Source organism: Bombina bombina, chromosome 10, assembly GCF_027579735.1.
Source record: "Bombina bombina isolate aBomBom1 chromosome 10, aBomBom1.pri, whole genome shotgun sequence".
Lineage (NCBI taxonomy): Eukaryota > Metazoa > Chordata > Amphibia > Anura > Bombinatoridae > Bombina > Bombina bombina.
In genome coordinates, this window is record NC_069508.1 from 201948709 (window position 1) to 201974819 (window position 26111).

General features: G+C 37.4%; 1 protein-coding gene across 1 annotated transcript; it reads right to left on the minus strand.

Moving 5' to 3' along the window:
- Positions 1-714: 714 nt before the first annotated feature.
- On the minus strand, positions 715-16065 carry PSMA4 (proteasome 20S subunit alpha 4). Its single transcript, XM_053693632.1, has 9 exons — positions 15934-16065; positions 14994-15020; positions 14533-14575; positions 11019-11181; positions 7101-7178; positions 4319-4407; positions 3768-3898; positions 2538-2661; positions 715-1036 (listed from the first exon to the last, which is right to left on the minus strand). The coding sequence occupies exons 2-9, from the start codon at positions 14994-14996 to the stop codon at positions 882-884; spliced, it is 786 nt and encodes a 261-aa protein (XP_053549607.1). The 5' UTR covers positions 14997-15020; positions 15934-16065; the 3' UTR covers positions 715-881.
- Between the last annotated feature and the right edge of the window lie 10046 nt (positions 16066-26111).

The window sequence follows — 26111 nt, forward strand, 5'->3', positions numbered from 1 at the left end:
TATAATGCAGAGTATTTAGATTCCCTTTAACTAGATTTGTGAGCAACTTAATTCTGCAGATGATTATGACAGGGTCTACAGCAAGACAGGACAACCAGAGTGTATAAAATATTCAGGCAGCAGGGTCCTTTCACCTTCAGCACACAGATCAGCTTCGGAGACTGAATACAATGTCACTTTTCAATAGAAGTATTTTCCCATTCTACTAGCAAACATGCTTCTAGTAAAAGTTATTACCGTCTCAGTGGAATACGCACGTACACTGCAAGTGCCCCGTGCACAAGCATTTAAACACCACGTCTACTCAGCAGTAATGTGCATCATTTCAGCTACAACTTAGTTTGTGTATGCCACTGAGTCAGTAATAACTTTTACTAGAAAATAAAAATATTGAAATAAAAGCTTCTTTTCAAAACTTATATTTCAATTTTGACTCTTTAATCAACATTTAGCGCAGCTTTATTGCAAATAGCTCCCATTTAACACACACAATACTTAAATGTATCTGTGTGTATTATATATGTACCCCCATATGTTAAGTTTTAGCTATAATTGGTGTACTGGGAAGGCTGTAGATTTTGAGATCACTCAAGGTCGTTACACTGTACAAAACGCTGTATAACATTAGTATATCCCTAGAAACTTTCCCTCGTCACTGTCCCACTAAAGCGGTGACATCAAACCGTTTAAATCTGACCGCCTCCAACACAGAGGTTTAAGAAAAACTAATTTCAGTTTTATTTTATACAAAAAGTGAGATGGGTGATAGGAAGTAAAGAATCAAATGATTACAGGTTTGAGACAATGTAATTCACAGCAGAAAAGATTTGGAAATAAACAGAAATCCACAAGCGCTGACAAGTTATATTGTTTCATCAGGTTCATTTGTCCTTTTCTTTCAATTCTTTTTCCTTCTTCGCTTTCTCTATTTTAGCTTCTTCCTCTTCATGCAGTTTAATTAGTTCTTCTACCTCTTTTTGTTTCAGGACTCGTATCTTAGTTTTTCCATTTTCTCTGGTTAATGTAGCAATTTCCACTGGGGGGAAAAAAAAAAAAAGATTATGTACGTGGTCACAATGACAGTGTTATCAGCTGAGATAATTAAAGGGCTATTCCTTAGAAGAATCACGTGAAGTGCTGTGTGTTATTGAGTGTGTTTTAGTGTATAATTGTCATCATGTTAGGGAATTAATGTTTACACTTTCACAGCGCTGCCACCAGAGGGCGCTGTGACAAGTTGTTTATATGAAAAGAAGCAACTTAGATAATAGAAGTAAATTAGACAGTTGTTTAAAATGCTTGCTCTGTCTGAATGAAAATAAATCTTTTGTGTTTCATATCCCTTTAAGATAGGATTTTTAAATTAAATTCAGTGTGAAAACTAGTTTTTTTTTTAATGGATTAGAGATCGGCACAACAGGAAATTCACAGGGAAAAAAAACAACACAATACTTGCTGCAATGCCAGGATTTAAGCTCTTAGTCAAATGTTCATGCCAGGAAATTGCAAACTTGATTATAATCAATGACATCACTCATGACATAACATATGACAGTATAAACATTGTGATATCACCTGCATCTCATTACATCACAGGTTTTAGAACATAGGATAATCAATATAACACAACATAAATATAAGTGATATCAAGATTGCAAAAAGGGTTTAAACGTTAAAGATAACATTTTTAATTTGTTAATTGCTCATACTATTTGTAAACCTCATCTTTTTCATGGTTTTTAAACCATGTTTCATTCAGACTGTTTTACTTTAGAAATTCATATTTGTCTTTAAAAATATTCCAAAAACAAGACAATTATGTGAACTTATTAGTACTTTATCTGGAACATATGATTATTATTGGTTGTTAGCTTCTGCTAAATGGGCATAGGACTGAAGTATTACTTATAAACTTCATAAGATATTAAAAGATGGACTGAAAATCATGCACAAAAATATTAGCGCTATTGTGCACTTACATCACTTGAGTTAAAAAAATAATAATCACTTTTATTCTAGCGCTCATATTACAAGTGATATTTTAGCACTCAAGCAATAGTCTAGGGTCGCGCTAACAACTGGCTGTTGGATAGTGAGTGAAAACACGACTCATACATATAAACACAACATAAAGAATATATATATATATATATATACACACACACACACACACACACATGTTTTCCTGCACTATTTGGATTTGCACACAAGTGTAACAGTTAACTCACCACTTGTAATATGAGCGCCAGTAGCCCACCTTACGCTAACCATTAGAAGTATAGGGAAGTACTAAAACTGTCGGCCATGTTAAGTTTGTCTGGTTAACCTTTTTTACAATCCACTTGTAATACCACCTTGTGCATGAGTGCATGGGGCATAATCACGCACCCTGCTATATCACTTGTACTTCACTTGTAATCTAGGCCCAAGTGAAAAAGTGTATAGTATTTAATGATTCTATTATTATTATGACTGAATATGTTGTGTTATAAAGAATTTCCCAGCTTGTGATGTTCTAATAAACACAACCACCTTACCCTTTTCAGCAGACAGTTTACTAACATCCATAGTCTTGTTCAGAACTTTAACAGCTAATGCAAGAGCAGCCTTCAGGGTCATTTCTCCCTCCTTGTAATCTTGTTTCAGCATCGACACCGCAGCCTACAAAATAAAGACAATGCTTCTCAATTAAAGGGACAGTACACATCTTGTGATGTCAATAACACCGGAACACCTTGCTTTTTGCAACTGTTTTTCATTGGTCAAACTCCACCCAAAACTCATTTTTGAAGGGTCCATTGCAGACTTGAGTCTGAAGAAGACTGGATTTGCCATTGTGTTAACAAAATCTCCATTGTTATTTTAAAAGGGACATAAACCCCACATTTTTTATTTCATGACTCAGATACAACATAAGATTTTAAACAACTTTCCAATTTACTTCTATTACCAAATTTTCTTTATTGAAAAGCAGAAAGAAAAGTTCAGGGATGTCTGCAGCACTAGATCGCAGCACTAGATCCTGTCTAGGTATCTCTTCAACAAAGAACAACATGAGAACAAAGCAAATTTGATAATAGAAGTAAATAGGAAACTTTTTTTAAAAATTTATTTTGTCTAAATCCTGAAAGAAAAATGTTGGGTTTCATTTCTCTAAGTGGGATACAGATATCTGGCAGGGAGCAAAGAAAATAATAAAATTAAAGGGACACTGAACCCAAATTTTTTCTTTCATGTTTCAGATAGAGCATGAAATTTTAAACAACTTTTTAATTTACTCCTATTATCAATTGTCTTCATTCTTTTGCTTTCTTTATTTGGAAAAGAAGGCATCTAAGCTATTTTTTGGTTCAGAACCATGGAAAGCACTTGTTTATTGGTGGGTGAATTTATCCACCAATCAGCAAGAACAACAGTGTGTTCACCAAAAATGGGCCGGCATCTAAACTTACATTCTTGCATTTCAAATAAAGATACTAAGAGAATGAAAAGAATTTGATAATAGGAGTAAGTTAGAAAGTTGCTGCTCTATCTAAATCATGATAGAAAAAAAAATGGCTTCCGTGTCCCTTTAAGCTCACACTGTATAGGAAAAGCAGACAGACTTGTTGGGACAACAGTCTGTTTCTAAAATGAAATATAATCTAGTTTTACTAGTCTTGTCATTTTCTTTTCATTTTGCAGATTTGGCAACTTAATTTTATTTAAAAAAATGTGTTATTCCCTTCTACCTATGTTTTTAACAACATGAATACTACAGTACTTACTGCACTGTTATTGCCAATACATGTTGCTTTCCAGCCTCCATAATTTCCACTGGGGTCACTTTGGTACAGTTGGAATCCATAGTGTTTGTCCCAACCAATGTACAGCAGAGAGACACCAAAGGGACGTTTACCTGTGACAAAAATAAAGTAAGTACTGCTTAAAACGTACCAAAAGAAGTGTGTATAGGAGAGGTGCCAACAGCTTATGTGGCTACAAACTACAGTTTCAGTTAGAGCCCACTGCACTCATTGTAGCCCCTGCAATATGCAAATCTGCCCTATAACCTATAGAGGCCGGAACAGACATTTTCAAGGTTCTCTGTGGACGCTTTTTCCGTGAAACTCAGCTCTACACAAAATATGGCTATAAGCATCTGCACAAACACATTTACTCCCAACACCCCACACCACCACAAAACTCCCTATGCACATTCACGGCAAAACAAGACCCAGCACAACATGGTCTGTATTTTAAACAGCTCAAAACTATTTTACTCAGCCAACAACAATTCTACCAAAAGAAAACAAGGAGTATAAAGAAACTGAGGTACCTCCAAACTGTGTATAAGCTTGTTTAATATCGCACAGAGCGGTGACCAGCTGTTCACAAGGAATCGGCTCCTGATACTGTAGGAGATACCTGGAATACAAATAGTAAACTTTATAATAATTATATAGCCATGTGAAGCCTAAAGGCTCAAACAAAAATAGCTAGAGACGCACAACATGATTTTGTATAAATGTGATTAGTAGCATCTCTCACAATAACTCTAAAGCCTTAATACAACAGAGCAAATAATTACATAAAAAATTAAACCCCTATGTATAAAACAAAACTTTAAATGATAACTATATACATATTGATGGGTATACACGTCATATAGAAATATTGTCCTTGTTATTATAAGTAAAAAGATTAAAATAAATTTCATTTGTATGAGCACAAAACAAATTAAAAAGCTTTTTCTGTTCCTTGTCAGTTAAAGGGACAGTAAACCATAAAAATAATGTTATATAATTCTGCACATAGTGCAGAATTATATAACATTATATTAGCGCAATCTTTATAAAACATAATTTCCCCATTGAATTTTAAAAAATAACGGCTGTTTTACAGACCCGCTCTCTGTGATCTTCTGAGCGGGTCTGTTTTTTTCAAACAGCGCATCGGGCCAGCTGTATAGTCACAGCCCGGCCCGACCGCGCCATAACACTAAGTGCAGCTCGCTCCTGCTGTCTGACAGAGCACTGTGTATAATGGTGCGGTCGGGCCGGGCTGTGACTATACAGCTGGCCCGATGCGCTGTTTGAAAAAAACAGACCCGCTCAGAAGATCAGAGAGAGCGGGTCTGTAAAACAGCCGTTATTTTTTAAAATTCAAAGGGGAAATGATGTTTTATAAAGATTGCGCTAATATAATGTTATATAATTCTGCACTATGTGCAGAATTATATAACATTTTTATGGTTTACTGTCCCTTTAAGAAATTTCAAATAAATTGCTGTTGTGAAAACGCAAAAAAAAAATATCTGCGTGTTCCGATTTCTTCCCAATACAACTAACAGACTATGGGAATATTTACGTCTTATAACAGAGCTACATCATAATAATACAAAAGCTTTAACAATGCAATGACCTTAAAAATTAGTTTTATGTAATGTCGCGCTCAGATATGCCGTGGATATAAAAAGTCTACACACTTATGAAATTGCAGGTTTTTAAATGTAAAGACATTTTCCATCTGTAATGTGATCTTCCAACCATCAAAAATCCAGAGGGAAAAAAAAATTGTTAATTATTAGGAACATTTTAAATAGATAAATAAAACCAAGAAGAAAAAAAACAAAAAAAAAACGATTGCTTAAAGGGACATTAAACCCCAAAAAATTATTTCATGATTCAGGTAGAGAATACAGTTTTAAACAACATTCCAATTTACTTCTACTTTCTAATCTGCTTCGTTCTTTAGATATCCTTTGTTAAAGAAATAGCAATGCACGTGGGTGAGCCAATCACATGAGGCATCTATGTGCAGCTACCAATCAACAGCTACTGAGCCTATCTAGATATCCTTTTTTGGAAAGAATAGCAATAGAATGAAGCAAATTAGATAATAGATGTAAATTAGAAAGTTGTTTAAAATGGTACTCTCCATCTGAATCATGTAATAAAATGTTGGGGTTTAATGTCCCTTTAAGTCCGCACACGCCCAACTAATTCTTTGTGGAAGCACCGTTTGCATTTTTTACAGCAGCAGAGTGTAAACTTTGCTCATCTAGACTTTGGAATTTTATCCCACTCTTCTTTGCAAAAAAAGTTAGTTTCTTTAAACTGCAAGGGGATCTCCTATGTACATCTCTCTCTTTAGGTCACTCCAGAGGTTTTCAATGGGATTGGAGGTCTGGGCTCTGACTGGCTATGACTTTGATTTTCCTTTTCTGAAGCCGTTTCTTGGTCAACTCCGATGTGAGCTTTGGGTTATTGTCATGTTAGAGAATGTGAAATTCCTCTTCAGCTTTCAGACAGAGGCCTGCAGGTTTTGTGCCAAAATGTCTTGATATTTGGAGCTATTCATGATCCCATCTATCTTGACAAGAGCTCCTGACGCAGCTCAAGAGAAGCAGTCCCAAAGCATGATGCTACTACAACCAAAGTCAGTAGGGCGTCCCTTGGATGATGAGCTTTATTGGCTTTGCACCAAACATATCTTTTACAATTAAGCATAAAAAGTTCAACTCCTGTCTCGTCATAGCATAGCACATTTACCCACATGGTTTGGGGTAACTGAATGAATCTTTTAGCATAATTGCTTCTTTACAACAATTAGCTCTCACAGTTTCTCTGGCAACTCTTTGTGGGCCAAGGCTCTCCCAGTAGGATGCAACCCCAAACATCAAAGCAAATCCTACAGCTGTATTTAATCAGTATCATGTTCATTGATGGCAGGTGTAAGCAAGTAAAACATTTTAGCATTGAATACTTTTTATTTTATACAATATAAATGTATGCGAAATTAGTTGTACTATAATATTTCATTAAGTAACAGTGCTGAGTTTACCATCACTTTAACTTGAGTGCTGTATTTCTACTGAACACCATAACTAACCCTTAACCCCTTACAGCCGTTTTATACCATTCTAACTACGCTGGGCTTTAGCGCTGTTAAGATGGCATAGAACATTCTAGCCATTTGACTGTCCTGAAGCCATAGCCGCTTTCTAAGCGGGATTGCAGGTTAGAGAGTCATAGGCACTCCCCGACCCGATCCCATCATTGAAATTACGCAATCGCATTATTTTTCTATTTTAAAATAAGCAGCAATCCTTTATTTACCTTTGAGCAATTAACCGCAGCTCATTTGTTAAAACGTTGGCATCTGAAGTGATTCCTGCCACGCTGCAAGCCATGTCACTGAAAAACAAAAAACAGTATTCAGAAGTGTTTGCCCCCTTAACAGACCGTAGATAAAAGCATAATTTGCCCCATTATAAGTAACCACAAGAAAAAAAAGGCACATCCTTTAGTAAGGAGACTCAACAGACGAGATGTAAAAGTTCTGTGTTAGAGCACAGAAGCCAATAAGATATTATGGATATCTGTTCCAATTCCACAGCACCTTTCCTTTGAAGAAAACTTGTTTAAGGCATCTTTTAGCAAAGCACACAGAAGAAAACAAGAAATGTTGCTCGTGTTCTTTGTGCGTGCACGTTGCTCGTTTTCTTTGTGCGTGCACGTTGCTCGTTTTCTTTGTGCGTGCACGTTGCTCGTTTTCTTTGTGCGTGCACGTTGCTCGTTTTCTTTGTGCGTGCACGTTGCTCGTTTTCTTTGTGCGTGCACGTTGCTCGTTTTCTTTGTGCGTGCACGTTGCTCGTTTTCTTTGTGCGTGCACGTTGCTCGTTTTCTTTGTGCGTGCACGTTGCTCGTTTTCTTTGTGCGTGCACGTTGCTCGTTTTCTTTGTGCGTGCACGTTGCTCGTTTTCTTTGTGCGTGCACGTTGCTCGTTTTCTTTGTGCGTGCACGTTGCTCGTTTTCTTTGTGCGTGCACGTTGCTCGTTTTCTTTGTGCGTGCACGTTGCTCGTTTTCTTTGTGCGTGCACGTTGCTCGTTTTCTTTGTGCGTGCACGTTGCTCGTTTTCTTTGTGCGTGCACGTTGCTCGTTTTCTTTGTGCGTGCACGTTGCTCGTTTTCTTTGTGCGTGCACGTTGCTCGTTTTCTTTGTGCGTGCACGTTGCTCGTTTTCTTTGTGCGTGCACGTTGCTCGTTTTCTTTGTGCGTGCACGTTGCTTGTTTTCTTTGTGCGTGCACGTTGCTCGTGTTCTTTGTGCGTGCACGTTGCTCGTTTTCTTTGTGTGCCTTGGTGAAAGATGCCCAAATAAATTTTTCTTTAAAGGGAAGGTGCTGTGGGCATTACTATTTTTTATGTTTGTGGGGTGCCTGCAGTCGCCCCGTTTCCGTGTGCTTTACATATAGTGCTGTACTCTATCAAGTGTGTTCAATTTCCACATTGATAGGAGTATGAATATCAAACTTTTCAATCTATTGAAATTATAACAGATCCAGAATGAAAAAATAAACCATAGTAAAAGGTCTCAATATTAACATAAAAAACAAATGATTTCATACCATGGATATTCCTTCATTTTTACCGGCTGGGTTTTATATTGAATAGAGCAGTAAATGCAGTGTACAATAAGTTTAATGTGTGCTCACATTTTGTATTTAGAGGTTATCTAAGTCTCTACAAGTAGTAGCTATTTGCTGGAAACAAAACCAATCTATTTTCTGCAGGTTAGGGTGATTTGTGATCATTAAAAACAGGATGCGTCTGCTCGAGAGAGTCACAGCATCTGCCTGGGGAGTCAGGGGGTAAAGGCTGGAAGTCTGTTGTTCAGTTCCACAAATTCCACACCAGTAAGGAAAATCCAAAGCACTGGTAAGAATTTAGGCTTTTGTAAAATTTAAAAGGGACAGTGTACTGTAACATTTTCTCCCTTTTAAAGGGATAGTCTAGACAAAATTAAACTTTCATGATTTAGATGGAGCAGCAATTTTAAGCAGCTAATTTACTGCTATTATCAAATTTTCTTTGTTCTCTTTGTGTCTATTTGAAAAAGCAGCAATGTATAAGCTTAGGAGCCAGCCCATTTTTGGTTCAGCATCTGGGTAGCGCTTGCTGATTGGTGGCTACATCAAGCGCTACCCAGGTGCTGAACCAAAAATAGGCCATCACCTATGCTTATATTCCTGCTTTTTTAAATACAGATTCCAAGAGAATGAAGACAAATTGATAATAGGAGTAAATTAGAAAGTTGCTGCTGTATCTGAATGGGAGGTGTAATTTTTACTCTGCTATTCCTTTAAGTGATTTCAATTAGCCATTTTACCTGCTGGAGTGAATTGCATTGCTTACAAATAGCACATTTACCTTTATTCTTGGCAAATAAAATATGAATACTGCAGTATTTCTATAGAACAGCTATAAAAAAAGGAAGCACCAGAAATCAACCACCCAGTGTGTGATGGGAGAGAAAGCCGAGGCCATTGCAGCTGCTTGCAATATAATAAGAAAAAGAAAAAAGGAGCATTGTCCCTTTAAATGTACAGTTCACTGTAAAATGGTTTTCCTTTAATGCTTCCAATGGCTTGTTATACTAGCTGCAGAGTATACAATGCATGACAAATGTATTCTTTGGGTATATTTTTATATGAAATAGCTAGTTTTGTTCTTTGAAACTACAACCTATTAAAATGGATTGAGCTTGCAGGGAAACCAGGTCTCTTTAGGATATCCCTTTCTGTACCCACACACTTCTTTATATTACCTCTGTACACGAAAGCCCAGTACTTGCAGAGAGAGCCATTGTATTAACTTATCTCTACTAACTCCCACTGGGAGTGTAATTTCTTCTGCTGGCTATTGTTTACACAGCTTTTCTATAGCTCACACTTAAAGGGACACTACATTTAAAAAAAAATATTTCATGATTCAGATAGAGCAGCAATTTTAAGCAACTTTCTAATTTACTTCTATTATCAAATTTTCTTCGTTCTCTTGTTATCTTTATTTAAAAAGCAGTAATGTACAGCTTAGGGAGCCAGCCAATTTTTGGTTCAGCACCTGGGTTACGCTTGCTGATTGGTGGCTAAATGTCGCCACCAATAAGCAAGCACTATCCAGGGTGCTGAACCTAACATGGGCTGGCTACTAAGCTTTACATTCCTGCTTTTTAAATAAAGATAGCAAGAAAACAAAGAAAAAATTAATAAGAGTAAATTAGAAAGTTGCTTAAAATTATGAAAGAAAAAAATTTGGGTTAAGTATCCCTTTAAGTAATAACATTTTCTTTTTTTTTTACTGATGAAGTGACTTTAAAGGATTACAAACTTTTACCGTTTTTTGTTTGATTAAAACACATTTTAAATTACATTTATGAAATTAAAATAACCAACCTCAAACTCTTTCAAAACGAAGCCTCATTAACGTGTAAATCCGTTTAATTTTTCGTCTATAACATCATCTAATCCAGCCCACTATTTTAGCCCCTGCGTGTATATAACAATCAACCAATCGTTTTCGCCGCTTTTGCATGTTATTATAATACTAATTTGTACACAATCGCATGCGCACAAAAACGGGCCAAATAGCGCTTGCGCATTGTGTCTTAATGACAACGCAATTTCCAGCACATCATAGGGAATAACGCTCTGTGTCGGAGCAGGTTTGGAAGGGAGTGACGTTGCGCATGCGCTATTCGAAATTCGTCAGCCATCTTCAAACTGTGGTTTGCACACCGGATTGGCTAGGAGTGTCAGCTACCTACGGAGTGGGTTCGGGAAACACACATTTTTTTAGAAATAGGATTGCAGCGATCAGGTAAGAAATTCATAAAGATATCCTATGACAAATATGTTTATAAAGGTTTTTTTAAAAAAAAATGCAATATATTGAACTTACAGTGGTCCTTTAAGCTCTGTATATTTGAGATAGTGACTTTTTTTTTTTTTTTTTACAGGTCCGCTTCCTTATAACAAACGCTAAATATACAGCAACGCATCACTTCTAAATCATGTGCCCATATTAGAGCGATAGATATATTAAATTATTTGGAAATCAGAGCAAATTTCTTTGACCAGACAGCAGAAAAACCATAAAAGAATAATAAAAAGACAAAATTAGAGGGGAAGCGTTAATATCCATTTGCTAAATGATTGTGTTTATGATACAATAATGCGTTTCTCACATTGACTTACTCGTTTAGTTTATATATTTTCTCTGAGAAAAAGACCTCATCAAGCAGCTTATGTATATTCCGTCTCTCAGCTGCCAGTAATACTCCATCGTTTGCCAAAATTCCCAAGCAGGTGCCGGCGTGTCCAATAGCCTCCATGGCATATTCTACTTGATACAGACGGCCTAACAAAACAATCAGATTAATACAGTTCTTTATGTGTGCACTGAAAAACTACACTATCAGGCATCAAAAGTTCAGCCATAAATATATTAAAGGGAAAGTTAAGTCAAAATGAAACTTTCATAGTTTAGATAGAACATACAATTAAAAAAAAAAAAGTTCAATTTACTTGTATTTTCAAATAGGCTTGATTCATAGATTTAGGAGCTTACAAATTAAAAAGGGACAAGAAACCACTACTTTCAAATTAATATTGTTCCCTTGGTATCCTTTGTAGAAAAGCATACTGAGGAAGGCTTAGTGCACGAGTCTGGAGCACTATGGACTCAATTTATCAAGCCCTTCTACCCCCTTTGACTGCAGGTTTGCACAAGTGAACCTGCAATCAGGATTTATCAAGCAGCAGTCAGCAGACCGCTGCTTCCCTGCCCTGTTCTCCACTTCTTAGGTGGAGAATTTCAATCTCTCCAGTCTTGACCGACCAGGGAGATTGACAGCTCCTGCCCATGTGTAATTGGCTGCACGTGGGCAGGGGGTGGGGTTGCACACAAGCGTACTGGAGTGCTTGTGTGCAAGGTAAAATGCCAGAAGAGAAGCCGGGTGGACAGGGGCGAATATGTACGCCCCTCTTTGCCACAGAATGATACATCGAGCTCTATATGGCAGCAGTTTTGCAAGATAACTTTTTTAAGAATGTTATACACTGTACAAACAACTGAGAAAAAATCCTGTTGGAACAGAAGAAAGAGGCGCCACCTAGGATAGTATTGTCTGCACAGAGGACAAACGAAACACAGAGAGATACCCCCCCTGAGGATGGCTACTCACAGAAGCAGCGGTACAACCGGAGTGCCTAGCTGGGCAGTACGGAACCAACAGTCGCCCGACAGACTCTACGTGAAGCCCAGAACGTCAGACTTCAGGTCACGTGGTAAAGGAGACCAATCTCAGCAACGGATGCTCACGATAGAAAGCCAGTCACCAATGGTCCGCAGGATGGTGTACAAAGGGAGGCGTCGCAATAGAGCCATATAGGTCAATAACTATAGACCAAAAGATTGTGCATAACGATAAAAGTAGCAGAGCAGAGTATATTATGTTATTGTATAGATTTTATTTATATTATACATCTTATGTTTGTATTAGGATGTTTTTATAATATTTTATTATGTAAATTATGAAGTTTATATGTATGAGTATTGTATATAATGCTTTTCTCTTGGTCAGTGTCTTACCACACCTGAATATTTTATTCTATCTCCTCGAAAGGTGAGCGCTCCTCACAACTTACTATGACGCAGAGGGGTGTGTACTGACTCTGTCCCATGGTTGGCCAGCATTTTCCTATATTACCTTACAAGCCATTAAAGATATATTTGATTTTGCATAGCCATAGGATTTTCTATTTATATTATTTTTTATGTGATTGTATAGATCTCATTTATACTTTACATTTCCTGATTGTATTAGGATGTTTTTATAATGTGAATTATGAGGATTGTATGTATGAGTATTGTGTTTAATGCTTCTCTCCTCATGATCAGTGCCTCACCACACCTGATTATTTTAGTCTATCTCCTCGAGAGGTGAGCGCGTGTAACAGCTTACTATGACGTAGAGGGGTGTGTACTGACACTGGTCCATGATTGGCCAGCATTTTTAGATTTACAGAGCAAGTAGTTGTCATTTGTTTTACAGCCTGATGAAACGGCATTTGTCTTGCTGAGAAACGCGTTGCTGTGTTATTAGTGTACTAAATAAAGTTTACACTTCTTTAATCTACTTGCTCTGCTACTTTTATTGTTACACACAATCTTTTGGTCTATAGTTATTGACCTATATGGCTCTATTGCGACGCCTCCCTTTGTACACCATCCTGCTAACCATTGGTGACTGGCTTTCCATCATGAGCATCCGTTGCTGAGATTGGTCTCCTTTACCACGTGACCCGATGCCTGACGTTCTGGGCTTCACCTTGAGTCTATCGGCCGACCCTGTTGGTCCCGTACTGCCCAGCTAGGCACTCCGGTTGTGCCGCTGCTTCTGTGAGTAGCCATCCTCAGGGGGGGTATCTCTCTGTGTTTCGTTTGTGCTCTGTGCAGACAATACTATCCTATGTGGCGCCTCTTCTGTTCCAACAGGATTTTTTTCTCATCATCTCGCTATACCAAGAGTGCGGCCTGAACTTTCTGGTGCTTATATTCATCTCACACCAGCGCACTTCTCTAGGACTGTGGTGTCCTATTACTATCTGACAAACACAACTGCCATTTAGTGCCCAAAAGTATTCTTCCAGAACTGATGTCATATAGTTCTCCAGACACATGCACACTACCAAACAAAAAAATAACATGAGAACAAAGTAAATTTGATAACAGATGTAAATTGGAAACTATAAAACGGTGTGCTCTACCTGAAACATGAAATAAAAATGTGGGCTTCATGCCCCTATAACAGTCTAGGTCAGCAGTGTTTGCAACAATATATAACATTGCTATATACATTGTTGCAAATACTGTTGAAGAGAAAACCTAGATAGACACATAGGAGCTCAGTAGGGTGTCTTTAGCATTCTGTAGCAGCAAATAAAGCAAATCTGCTTAAATTAGAAAATAGGAGGGTTTTTATAAAACCGCATGCTGTATCTCAACCATTAAAGTTTATTTTTGACATTACTATCCCTTTAGAATTTTATTTGTATACTGAATGCTAAAATAAATACTTATCTTCCTGTAAATGCCCAAAGGCAAACTGCCAATCTACTATAAAAAAAAGCTTCTACAAGTGAAAGTGAAAGTAAAATCTACTCTTGTAAAAGAATGAAGTCTTTCATTTTGTAATACATTTTTTTGTTTGTTTTGTTAAAAACCGGTTATCGGGTTACTTAAATGTGCATTCCAGTGAATATAATAAAGTAGATTGTTTTTAAATATGTCTGTAACCCCTTTGCAAGGGTTATAGTTGTACTTCCAAAAGCAATGTCCTGCCAATCCTCAGCAGAAAGTGGCTGGTGATCCAACGTGCATAACCACCAGCCACATTTGTTTATTAATAACGTTTACTAATAAATTACATCATTACACTAGAATAACCCTTTTTACACAGAAATAGTACATTCCTGGAATAATTATTACCTTGACTGCTAAATTTTGGTTTATGTATCTGAACAGGCGATCCATGATTCTACGACATTTTAACTTGTTGGTAAAACTGTACTAGCAATATATTTGTCACCATGTATTTTATTTTACTAAAGCAATTTACAGTTATGAAATACAGATTTAAAGTGTTACATTTTTTTATTTTTTTAATGCAAGATAAATCTTATTTGTATTATAAACACCAAAACATACCCTCAGGGGAAAATATAGTAGTCCTGGAATCATATCTTCGAGACTGTCAAAACATAATATATATTGCATGAATATTAATAAAGATGAATAAAATTGTATATGAACTTAAAAAAAATGATAGCCTTTAGGGCTAATGAACAGGAGAGATCTTGTGTTTGTGTACTCGTGTTATCAATTTAGAATATTTCTTATGTTAAAATAAATTAAGAGGCAGTGCATTGCCTAACAACTTAAAGAAAGCATATATATGTATGTATGTATGTATGTATGTATGTATGTATGTATGTATGTATGTATGTATAAATAAATCTTGGGAACATGAATATTGTTATCACTGTAAATCACACTGGTGACATAATTCTGGGACAATGCTAATATTGTGACAATACAGACAAAAGTCAATATATTTAAACTTGATACAAAATCCATAGAAGAAACGAGCAGAATGAATTAACGCTTACCATTTTGTTCCGTGTTCAGATTTCACTCTAAAATTAGAAACATTCAGTTACTTCACATTGCTTAAAATCCCAGGGAATATAATTGTTGTAAAAACACATATTGTACACTTAAAGGGACAGAAAAGAGGGTATTTGAACATGTATAACTTTTAAAGGAACAATCTGGATATTTTTCAATACATACATACAGTATATATTTTACATATGCACAGTATACATTGGCACGACATTACAAAAGACCTGCATACAAAATGTGTGTTAAAAGCATTGTTAACACAATGTACACTTTTTTGCAGTCCAGGGGCATACTTCTTGAAAATGCTTTAGATTATGTTAATCATATCACCTTTACTGTGGCCAATTGGGAAAAGATATATATGACCTCCTACACTGATTAAGCATTCTCTGTGTAACACGTTGCGGAGGCCAGGTTATGGACCCTGCAACATGCCCCACAACCTCTCAGGAACAATAGATAAAACACACATTGAACAGATTACTTATAAAACATGAACAATAAGTACATTACAATGTTTAGTTAATGGCTATTTATACAGATCTGATTAGTAATTATTGCCTATGATAAATCAGTTATAGTCATCAGTACCTGAACCTGTGAGCTTACTGGTCACCACAAGACAATGCATTCATTTGCTGAACCTACTAAATAAGCCCTACTGGGTATGTTGTGCAAGAAAATGATCACTAAAGTACTGTGCTGGTTCACTCTGAGTTTGTTAGACGGGGCATATGTAGATATTCGCGGAGTTGCAAGGAATGGGCTCTGGCAGAGATAGTGACAGCAGAGGTTGGCCAGGCAGAGAGGGAAGGACTGCATTGTCATGGCACATTGTGATGGTAATGCCTTTAATGGCTCACTCGCTGCCCGAAGGCTGAGAGGCACATGAGGGGAGAACCTGGCTACACACAGCGGTCTCACCTTCCAAACCGACGGATTCTGTGCGCACCGGACAACAAGACACTGCAACAAGCCGGTGAAACAGCGAAGTCACCACATCAGAAACCTACCAACATGGCCGAACACGCATGCGCACTTCCCAATACCAGAGGCTAGAGCGACACATGCGGAAGTTAGTGGCTGCCATTTTAGAGTAGGGCAACTGCTTATTATAATGGGACAAATAGTTGTAGAGTATGGGCAATGCAGAGAGTCAAATTAATATGGGAGAAAACATCTTAGTAAGGAAGAGATTTCTTATACCGAGCTGCTTTTATTCACCCGCTTCACAACTTTTATTTTCAAGGTTACCAAAATAACATTCTGAAAGTGTATCTTCCTTCCCCAATCATTTCAAATATATTGTTTCCTTTTGTTATAATATACATACCTCACAACATTTCAAAATTCAAAAGAGGGACACCCCCACCCCGGCAAAAAAAATTTGAAATGTGGTGGGCGTGGCTTAAAAATCATAAGACCAAAGTAATATAAATACAATTCTATAAAGTCAATGTCATAGATTTTTTTTAATACACTTAGGCAGCAAATCAAACACAAGCTCAAACCACTGGTATCATAGTTGCCAACATTTCAAAAATATTTCCAGGGACACTTTGCAGCTATCAATTACCTGCATTGAAATTTTAACCACACCCCCTGCCCTAAAGCTCCGCCCACTTTGCCAAACCCACATAATTAGCATAATTAAGCTCCGCCTATTTATTATGGTGGGAAAAAAAGCTAAATAAAGAACCAGTTTAAAAGATTACATGCCCTTATGTCTCACTCCTGTGCAGACTCAAAATGGATCATTCAAACAAAAGTCACATTCTGTGGCTTTGTATTTAGAAATTAGCAGTCTGACTTTAATATATATACAATATTATATATAACATGGGGAGCAGTTATAGGTGCAGTTAGGGGAGGGGACATATGGAGCAGTTATAGGTGTATTTAGGGGAGGGGACATAGGGAGCAGTTAGGGGAGGGGACATGAGGAGCAGTTATAGGTGCAGTTAGGGGAAGGACATGGGGAGCAATTATAAGTGCAGTTAGGGAGGGGACATGAGGAGCAGTTAGTGGAGGAGACATAGTGAGCAGTTATAGGTGAAGTAAGGGAGGTCACAAGAAGCAATTATTGATCATTAACAGTTATAGCTAGCAGAATTTACACATTTAATATGTTTACATGTAACTGGAATGTAGAAAAAAATACATGTTTGCACAACTCCAAGCTATATTTGTGGCGATTAAAAGGTCTGTACAAGTTGGATTTAGAGGGAGAAAAACATTTGAATGCAATATATTTGTAACCTTTCATATGCCAGACAGAATTACCCTCTGTGCACCACAGCATCTCTGGAAGCAAGGAGTTAATCACTTAGGGGTTGGTCTTGTTTAAGTAAATGAATCTCTCCCCTGTATGTATCACCATTTCACTGAGTTACTCACATGCTGTGCTTTGTAATAGTAAAGGTTAATTAAGTGCCATAAAAGTCCCATATTTGTTCTAATAATTCATCCACCATTTCTATCTCACATGCAGCTCACACGCAATTTAACTCAGACAGCAACAAGTTAATAGGTGACTTTTGTTACCTCCTCAGAACTCCGTGATCTAAAATAAATTATGAGACCCCGGCCAGCAGCTGACAGGCATTCCTCCCAAACACTGACACCGTGGGATATGCTCTCTGCATCTTCTGGTGATCACAAGGAATGCATTTTTGTTATGCGCAGCATTCAGTTCCCTGATGCTGTTGTACAGTTTATTTTCCCATCTAAATAATAACTTTCAAGGAAGCACATACAGTATTTGCAAGTTGGCTTCTGTAGTGTACTATATAAATGGTAAATGCTGAATTATTTAAATGATAAATTTGTTCAGAATAAAGTAAAACTATACTTCATGAACAGTAAAACAGTAGCAGACAACGTTAACTGCGAGAATAATTGAAAACTTTATCTGGGGCTTTATTTTTACTTGCATATGAAGGGACAAATATATTGCTGGGGGTGAGGAATAAAAAAGCGAGACAGACACAATACACTTTAAAAAATAAAATACCTTTGTGTATTTAAGATAATAAACTGGCTTACACTGTGCAGATCAGGAGACTAAGGAGTTGTGCTGTTTACCATCACACCAGTTACACGCTGCACAGAGGTATCAATCAGAGGCACATCAACAACCGTTACCCGCGCCAAATGTGATGTCACTGCACAGCCAGCTGACGGGGAGGAGAAACTGACTTTTTTTTTTAATATAACAAACTTTATTAACAAAACACTGTCAGTTAACTCAAGTGATTTATAAGCCACAAAACGGTTGCCGGGACAGTCCGGGACATTTAAATGGCCGGGACTGGGTCCCAAATTCCGGGACTGTCCCGGCAAAAACGGGACAGTTGGCAACTATGCTGGTATGGCTATGTGAGCTCTGTATTTAATTATCCTTTGCAAAGACATTGCTAAATATTTTTATCTTAATTGGACATTTAATAATAAATTCTTTAAAACTGCTCTCTGCATATTCCATAGTTGCCAACTGTCCCGTTTTTGCCGGGACAGTCCCGGAATTTGGGACCCAGTCCCGGCCATTTAAATGTCCCGGACTGTCCCGGCAACCGTTTTGTGGCTTATAAATCACTTGAGTTAACTGACAGTGTTTTGTTAATAAAGTTTGTTATATTAAAAAAAAAAGTCAGTTTCTCCTCCCCGTCAGCTGGCTGTGCAGTGACATCACATTTGGCGCGGGTAACGGTTGTTGATGTGCCTCTGATTGATACCTCTGTGCAGCGTGTAACTGGTGTGATGGTAAACAGCACAACTCCTTAGTCTCCTGATCTGCACAGTGTAAGCCAGTTTATTATCTTAAATACACAAAGGTATTTTATTTTTTAAAGTGTATTGTGTCTGTCTCGCTTTTTTATTCCTCACCCCCAGCAATATATTTGTCCCTTCATATGCAAGTAAAAATAAAGCCCCAGATAAAGTTTTCAATTATTCTCGCAGTTAACGTTGTCTGCTACTGTTTTACTGTTCATGAAGTATAGTTTTACTTTATTCTGAACAAATTTATCATTTAAATAATTCAGCATTTACCATTTATATAGTACACTACAGAAGCCAACTTGCAAATACTGTATGTGCTTCCTTGAAAGTTATTATTTAGATGGGAAAATAAACTGTACAACAGCATCAGGGAACTGAATGCTGCGCATAACAAAAATGCATTCCTTGTGATCACCAGAAGATGCAGAGAGCATATCCCACGGTGTCAGTGTTTGGGAGGAATGCCTGTCAGCTGCTGGCCGGGGTCTCATAATTTATTTTAGATCACGGAGTTCTGAGGAGGTAACAAAAGTCACCTATTAACTTGTTGCTGTCTGAGTTAAATTGCGTGTGAGCTGCATGTGAGATAGAAATGGTGGATGAATTATTAGAACAAATATGGGACTTTTATGGCACTTAATTAACCTTTACTATTACAAAGCACAGCATGTGAGTAACTCAGTGAAATGGTGATACATACAGGGGAGAGATTCATTTACTTAAACAAGACCAACCCCTAAGTGATTAACTCCTTGCTTCCAGAGATGCTGTGGTGCACAGAGGGTAATTCTGTCTGGCATATGAAAGGTTACAAATATATTGCATTCAAATGTTTTTCTCCCTCTAAATCCAACTTGTACAGACCTTTTAATCGCCACAAATATAGCTTGGAGTTGTGCAAACATGTATTTTTTTCTACATTCCAGTTACATGTAAACATATTAAATGTGTAAATTCTGCTAGCTATAACTGTTAATGATCAATAATTGCTTCTTGTGACCTCCCTTACTTCACCTATAACTGCTCACTATGTCTCCTCCACTAACTGCTCCTCATGTCCCCTCCCTAACTGCACTTATAATTGCTCCCCATGTCCTTCCCCTAACTGCACCTATAACTGCTCCTCATGTCCCCTCCCCTAACTGCTCCCTATGTCCCCTCCCCTAAATACACCTATAACTGCTCCATATGTCCCCTCCCCTAACTGCACCTATAACTGCTCCCCATGTTATATATAATATTGTATATATATTAAAGTCAGACTGCTAATTTCTAAATACAAAGCCACAGAATGTGACTTTTGTTTGAATGATCCATTTTGAGTCTGCACAGGAGTGAGACATAAGGGCATGTAATCTTTTAAACTGGTTCTTTATTTAGCTTTTTTTCCCCACCATAATAAATAGGCGGAGCTTAATTATGCTAATTATGTGGGTTTGGCAAAGTGGGCGGAGCTTTAGGGCAGGGGGTGTGGTTAAAATTTCAATGCAGGTAATTGATAGCTGCAAAGTGTCCCTGGAAATATTTTTGAAATGTTGGCAACTATGCATATTCCCCATTAATATTCTAAATTCTGGCCTTTAAAGTCAGCAAAAATGCACAGTAACACACTACATACACTTACACATGCAGATACACACACACACTACATAGCATGCACTTATACATGCAGCTACACACACACTACATAGCATACACTTACACATGCAGATACACACACACTACATAGCATACACTTATACATGCAAATACACACACACTACATAGCATACACTTACACATGCAGATACACACACACTACATAGCATACACTTATACATGCAGATACACACACACTACATAGCATACACTTACACATGCAGCTACACACACACTACATAGCATACACTTATACATGCAAATACACACACACACTACATAGCATACACTTACACATGCAGCTACACACACACTACATAGCATACACTTATACATGCAAATACACACACACTACATAGCATACACTTACACATGCAGCTACACACACACTACATAGCATACACTTACACATGCAGATACACACACACTACATAGCATACACTTATACATGCAAATACACACACACTACATAGTATACACTTACACATGCAGCTACACACACACTACATAGCATACACTTATACATGCAAATACACACACACTACATAGTATACACTTACACATGCAGCTACACACACACTACATAGCATACACTTATACATGCAAATACACACACACTACATAGCATACACTTACACATGCAAATACACACACACTACATAGTATACACTTACACATGCAGATACACACACACACTACATAGCATACACTTATACATGCAAATACACACACACTACATAGCATACACTTATACATGCAGATACATACACACACTACATAGCTTACACTTATACATGCAGATATACACACACTACATAGCATACACTTATACATGCAAATACACACACATTACATAGCATGCACTTATACATGCAGATACACACACTACATAGCATACACTTATACATGCAAATACACACACACTACATAGCATACACTTATACATGCAGATACATACACACTACATAGCATACACTTATACATGCAGATATACACACACTACATAGCATACACTTTCACATGCAGATACACACACACTACATAGCATGCACTTATACATGCAGATACACACACACACTACATAGCATACACTTACACATGAAGATACACACACACACTACATAGCATACACTTATACATGCAAATACACACACACTACATAGTATACACTTACACATGCAGCTACACACACACACACACTACATAGCATACACTTACACATGCAAATACACACACACTACATAGTATACACTTACACATGCAGCTACACACACACTACATAGCATACACTTATACATGCAAATACACACACACTACATAGCATACACTTACACATGCAGATACACACACACTACATAGCATGCACTTATACATGCAGCTACACACACACTACATAGCATACACTTACACATGCAGATACACACACACTACATAGCATACACTTATACATGCAAATACACACACACTACATAGCATACACTTACACATGCAGATACACACACACTACATAGCATACACTTATACATGCAGATACACACACACTACATAGCATACACTTACACATGCAGCTACACACACACTACATAGCATACACTTATACATGCAAATACACACACACACTACATAGCATACACTTACGCATGCAGCTACACACACACTACATAGCATACACTTATACATGCAAATACACACACACTACATAGCATACACTTACACATGCAGCTACACACACACTACATAGCATACACTTACACATGCAGATACACACACACTACATAGCATACACTTATACATGCAAATACACACACACTACATAGCATACACTTACACATGCAGATACACACACACTACATAGCATACACTTATACATGCAGATACACACACACTACATAGCATACACTTACACATGCAGCTACACACACACTACATAGCATACACTTATACATGCAAATACACACACACACTACATAGCATACACTTACGCATGCAGCTACACACACACTACATAGCATACACTTATACATTGAAATACACACACACTACATAGCATACACTTACACATGCAGCTACACACACACTACATAGCATACACTTACACATGCAGATACACACACACTACATAGCATACACTTATACATGCAAATACACACACACTACATAGTATACACTTACACATGCAGCTACACACACACTACATAGCATACATTTATACATGCAAATACACACACACTACATAGTATACACTTACACATGCAGCTACACACACACTACATAGCATACACTTATACATGCAAATACACACACACTACATAGCATACACTTACACATGCAAATACACACACACTACATAGTATACACTTACACATGCAGATACACACACACACTACATAGCATACACTTATACATGCAAATACACACACACTACATAGCATACACTTATACATGCAGATACATACACACACTACATAGCTTACACTTATACATGCAGATATACACACACTACATAGCATACACTTATACATGCAAATACACACACATTACATAGCATGCACTTATACATGCAGATACACACACTACATAGCATACACTTATACATGCAAATACACACACACTACATAGCATACACTTATACATGCAGATACATACACACTACATAGCATACACTTATACATGCAGATATACACACACTACATAGCATACACTTTCACATGCAGATACACACACACTACATAGCATGCACTTATACATGCAGATACACACACACACTACATAGCATACACTTACACATGAAGATACACACACACACTACATAGCATACACTTATACATGCAAATACACACACACTACATAGTATACACTTACACATGCAGCTACACACACACTACATAGCATACACTTACACATGCAAATACACACACACTACATAGTATACACTTACACATGCAGCTACACACACACTACATAGCATACACTTATACATGCAAATACACACACACTACATAGCATACACTTACACATGCAAATACACACACACTACATAGTATACACTTACATATGCAGATACACACACACTACATAGCATACACTTACATATGCAGATACACACACACTACATAGCATACACTTATACATGCAAATACACACACACACTACATAGCATACACTTATACATGCAGATACATGCACACACTACATAGCTTACACTTATACATGCAGATATACACACACTACATAACATACACTTATACATGCAAATACACACACACTACATAGCATGCACTTATACATGCAGATACACACACACTACATAGCATACACTTATACATGCAAATACACACACACACTACATAGCATACACTTATACATGCAGATACATACACACTACATAAATAAAAAGAGAGAAGCGCTCAACCTGGAAACGAACAATAGCATAATAGCTTGTTCTATGGCTAGTTACCACCCAAGAAGCAGCCTCTTTTTGCTCAACATGTGCCTTTCACAGAGAAAAACTTTCCTGAAGCATATCAGTCTGATCCTGACTTCACAGTGCAGTCCAGCCCCGAAATACCAGGCAATTCTTCTCTGAACGAGAGAAACAGCAAAACCCCAGACGTACGTTTCGGCCTAACGTATGCACTTATACATGCAAATACATACACACTACATAGCATACACTTATACATGCAAATACACACACACTACATAGCATGCACTTATACATGCAAATACACACACACTACATAGCATACACTTATACATGCAAATACACACACACACTACATAGCATACACTTATACATGCAGATACACACACACTACATAGCATACACTTATACATGCAGATATACACACACTACATAGTATACACTTATACATGCAGATACACACACACTACATAGCATACACTTATACATGCAGATATACACACACTACATAGTATACACTTATACATGCAGATACACACACACTACATAGCATACACTTATACATGCAAATACACACACACTACATAGCATGCACTTATACATGCAGATACACACACACTACATAGCATACACTTATACATGCAAATACACACACACACTACATAGCATACACTTATACATGCAGATACACACACACTACATAGCATACACTTATACATGCAGATATACACACACTACATAGCATACACTTACACATGCAGATACACACACACTACATAGCATGCACTTATACATGCAGATACACACACACACTACATAGCATACACTTACACATGAAGATACACACACACACTACATAGCATACACTTATACATGCAAATACACACACACTACATAGTATACACTTATACATGCAGATACACACACACACTACATAGCATACACTTATACATGCAAATACACACACACACTACATAGTATACACTTATACATGCAGATACACACACACTACATAGCATACACTTACACATGCAGATACACACACACACTACCTAGCATACACTTATACATGCAGATACACACACTACATAGCATACACTTACACATGCAGATACACACACTACATAGCATACACTTATACATGCAAATACACACACACTACATAGTATACACTTATACATGCAAATACACACACACTACATAGTATACACTTATACATGCAGATACACACACACACTACATAGCATACGCTTATACAGGCAGATACACACACACACACGTTACATAGCATACACTTATACATGCAGCATACACTTATACATGCAGATACACAGACACTAAATAGTATACACTTATACATGCAGACACACACACACTACATAGCATACACTTATACATGCAGATACACACTTATATATGCAGATACACATACACACACTACATAGCTTATATTTATACATGCAGACACACACACACTACATAGTATAAACTTATACATACAGATGCACACACACAGTTATGGATACAGATAGATAGACACACACACACTACATCATATATGGGTATCTGTAATTCATTGTATGGGGTCCTGGGGTTGGCAAGCACATTAGCTGGCAGTCTGTGGCTGCCACTGTTTGTTACCCTGGTATTAGCACTACTCATTGTATAAAACTGAAGGCATGCTAGTATTATCACCAGGGGTTAGACATCATCACTACCAGAGGTAGGTTAGAGAGGTCACCATTACCCGTGGTCAGAGTGTATACAGTCTTCTTACTCCTGCTTAACCCACACACCATTCCTTTTCCACAGGGAATCTAATAGGTATCTAACCCTGTGAGAGCAAAGCCATCTGCTTCTGACTATGGGCCCAACAGAATTAAAAAAAAAAAAAAAAAATTTTTATGCCTGGGGCAAATCGGGACAGATGGCTAGCAACCCAGGACAGGGGGAAAGACTACTAAAATCGGGACTATCCCGCAAAAATCGGGACAGTTGGGGGGGGTTGTAATATATGCCCATGAGATACTATAGTATTGCATGTATAATCTTTCACATTTATCTCTCTGTAGTTTTAGTCTGTTTTACACAAAACATTTAAAGAGATATGAAACCCAAGGTTTTTTTCTTTCATGATTCATATAGAGCAGCAATTTTTAGAGGGTTTAATTCACTCCTATTATCAAATTGTCTTTGTTCTCTTGGTATCTTTATTTGAAAATCAGGAATGTAAGCTTAGGCCCATTTTTTTGTTCAGCAT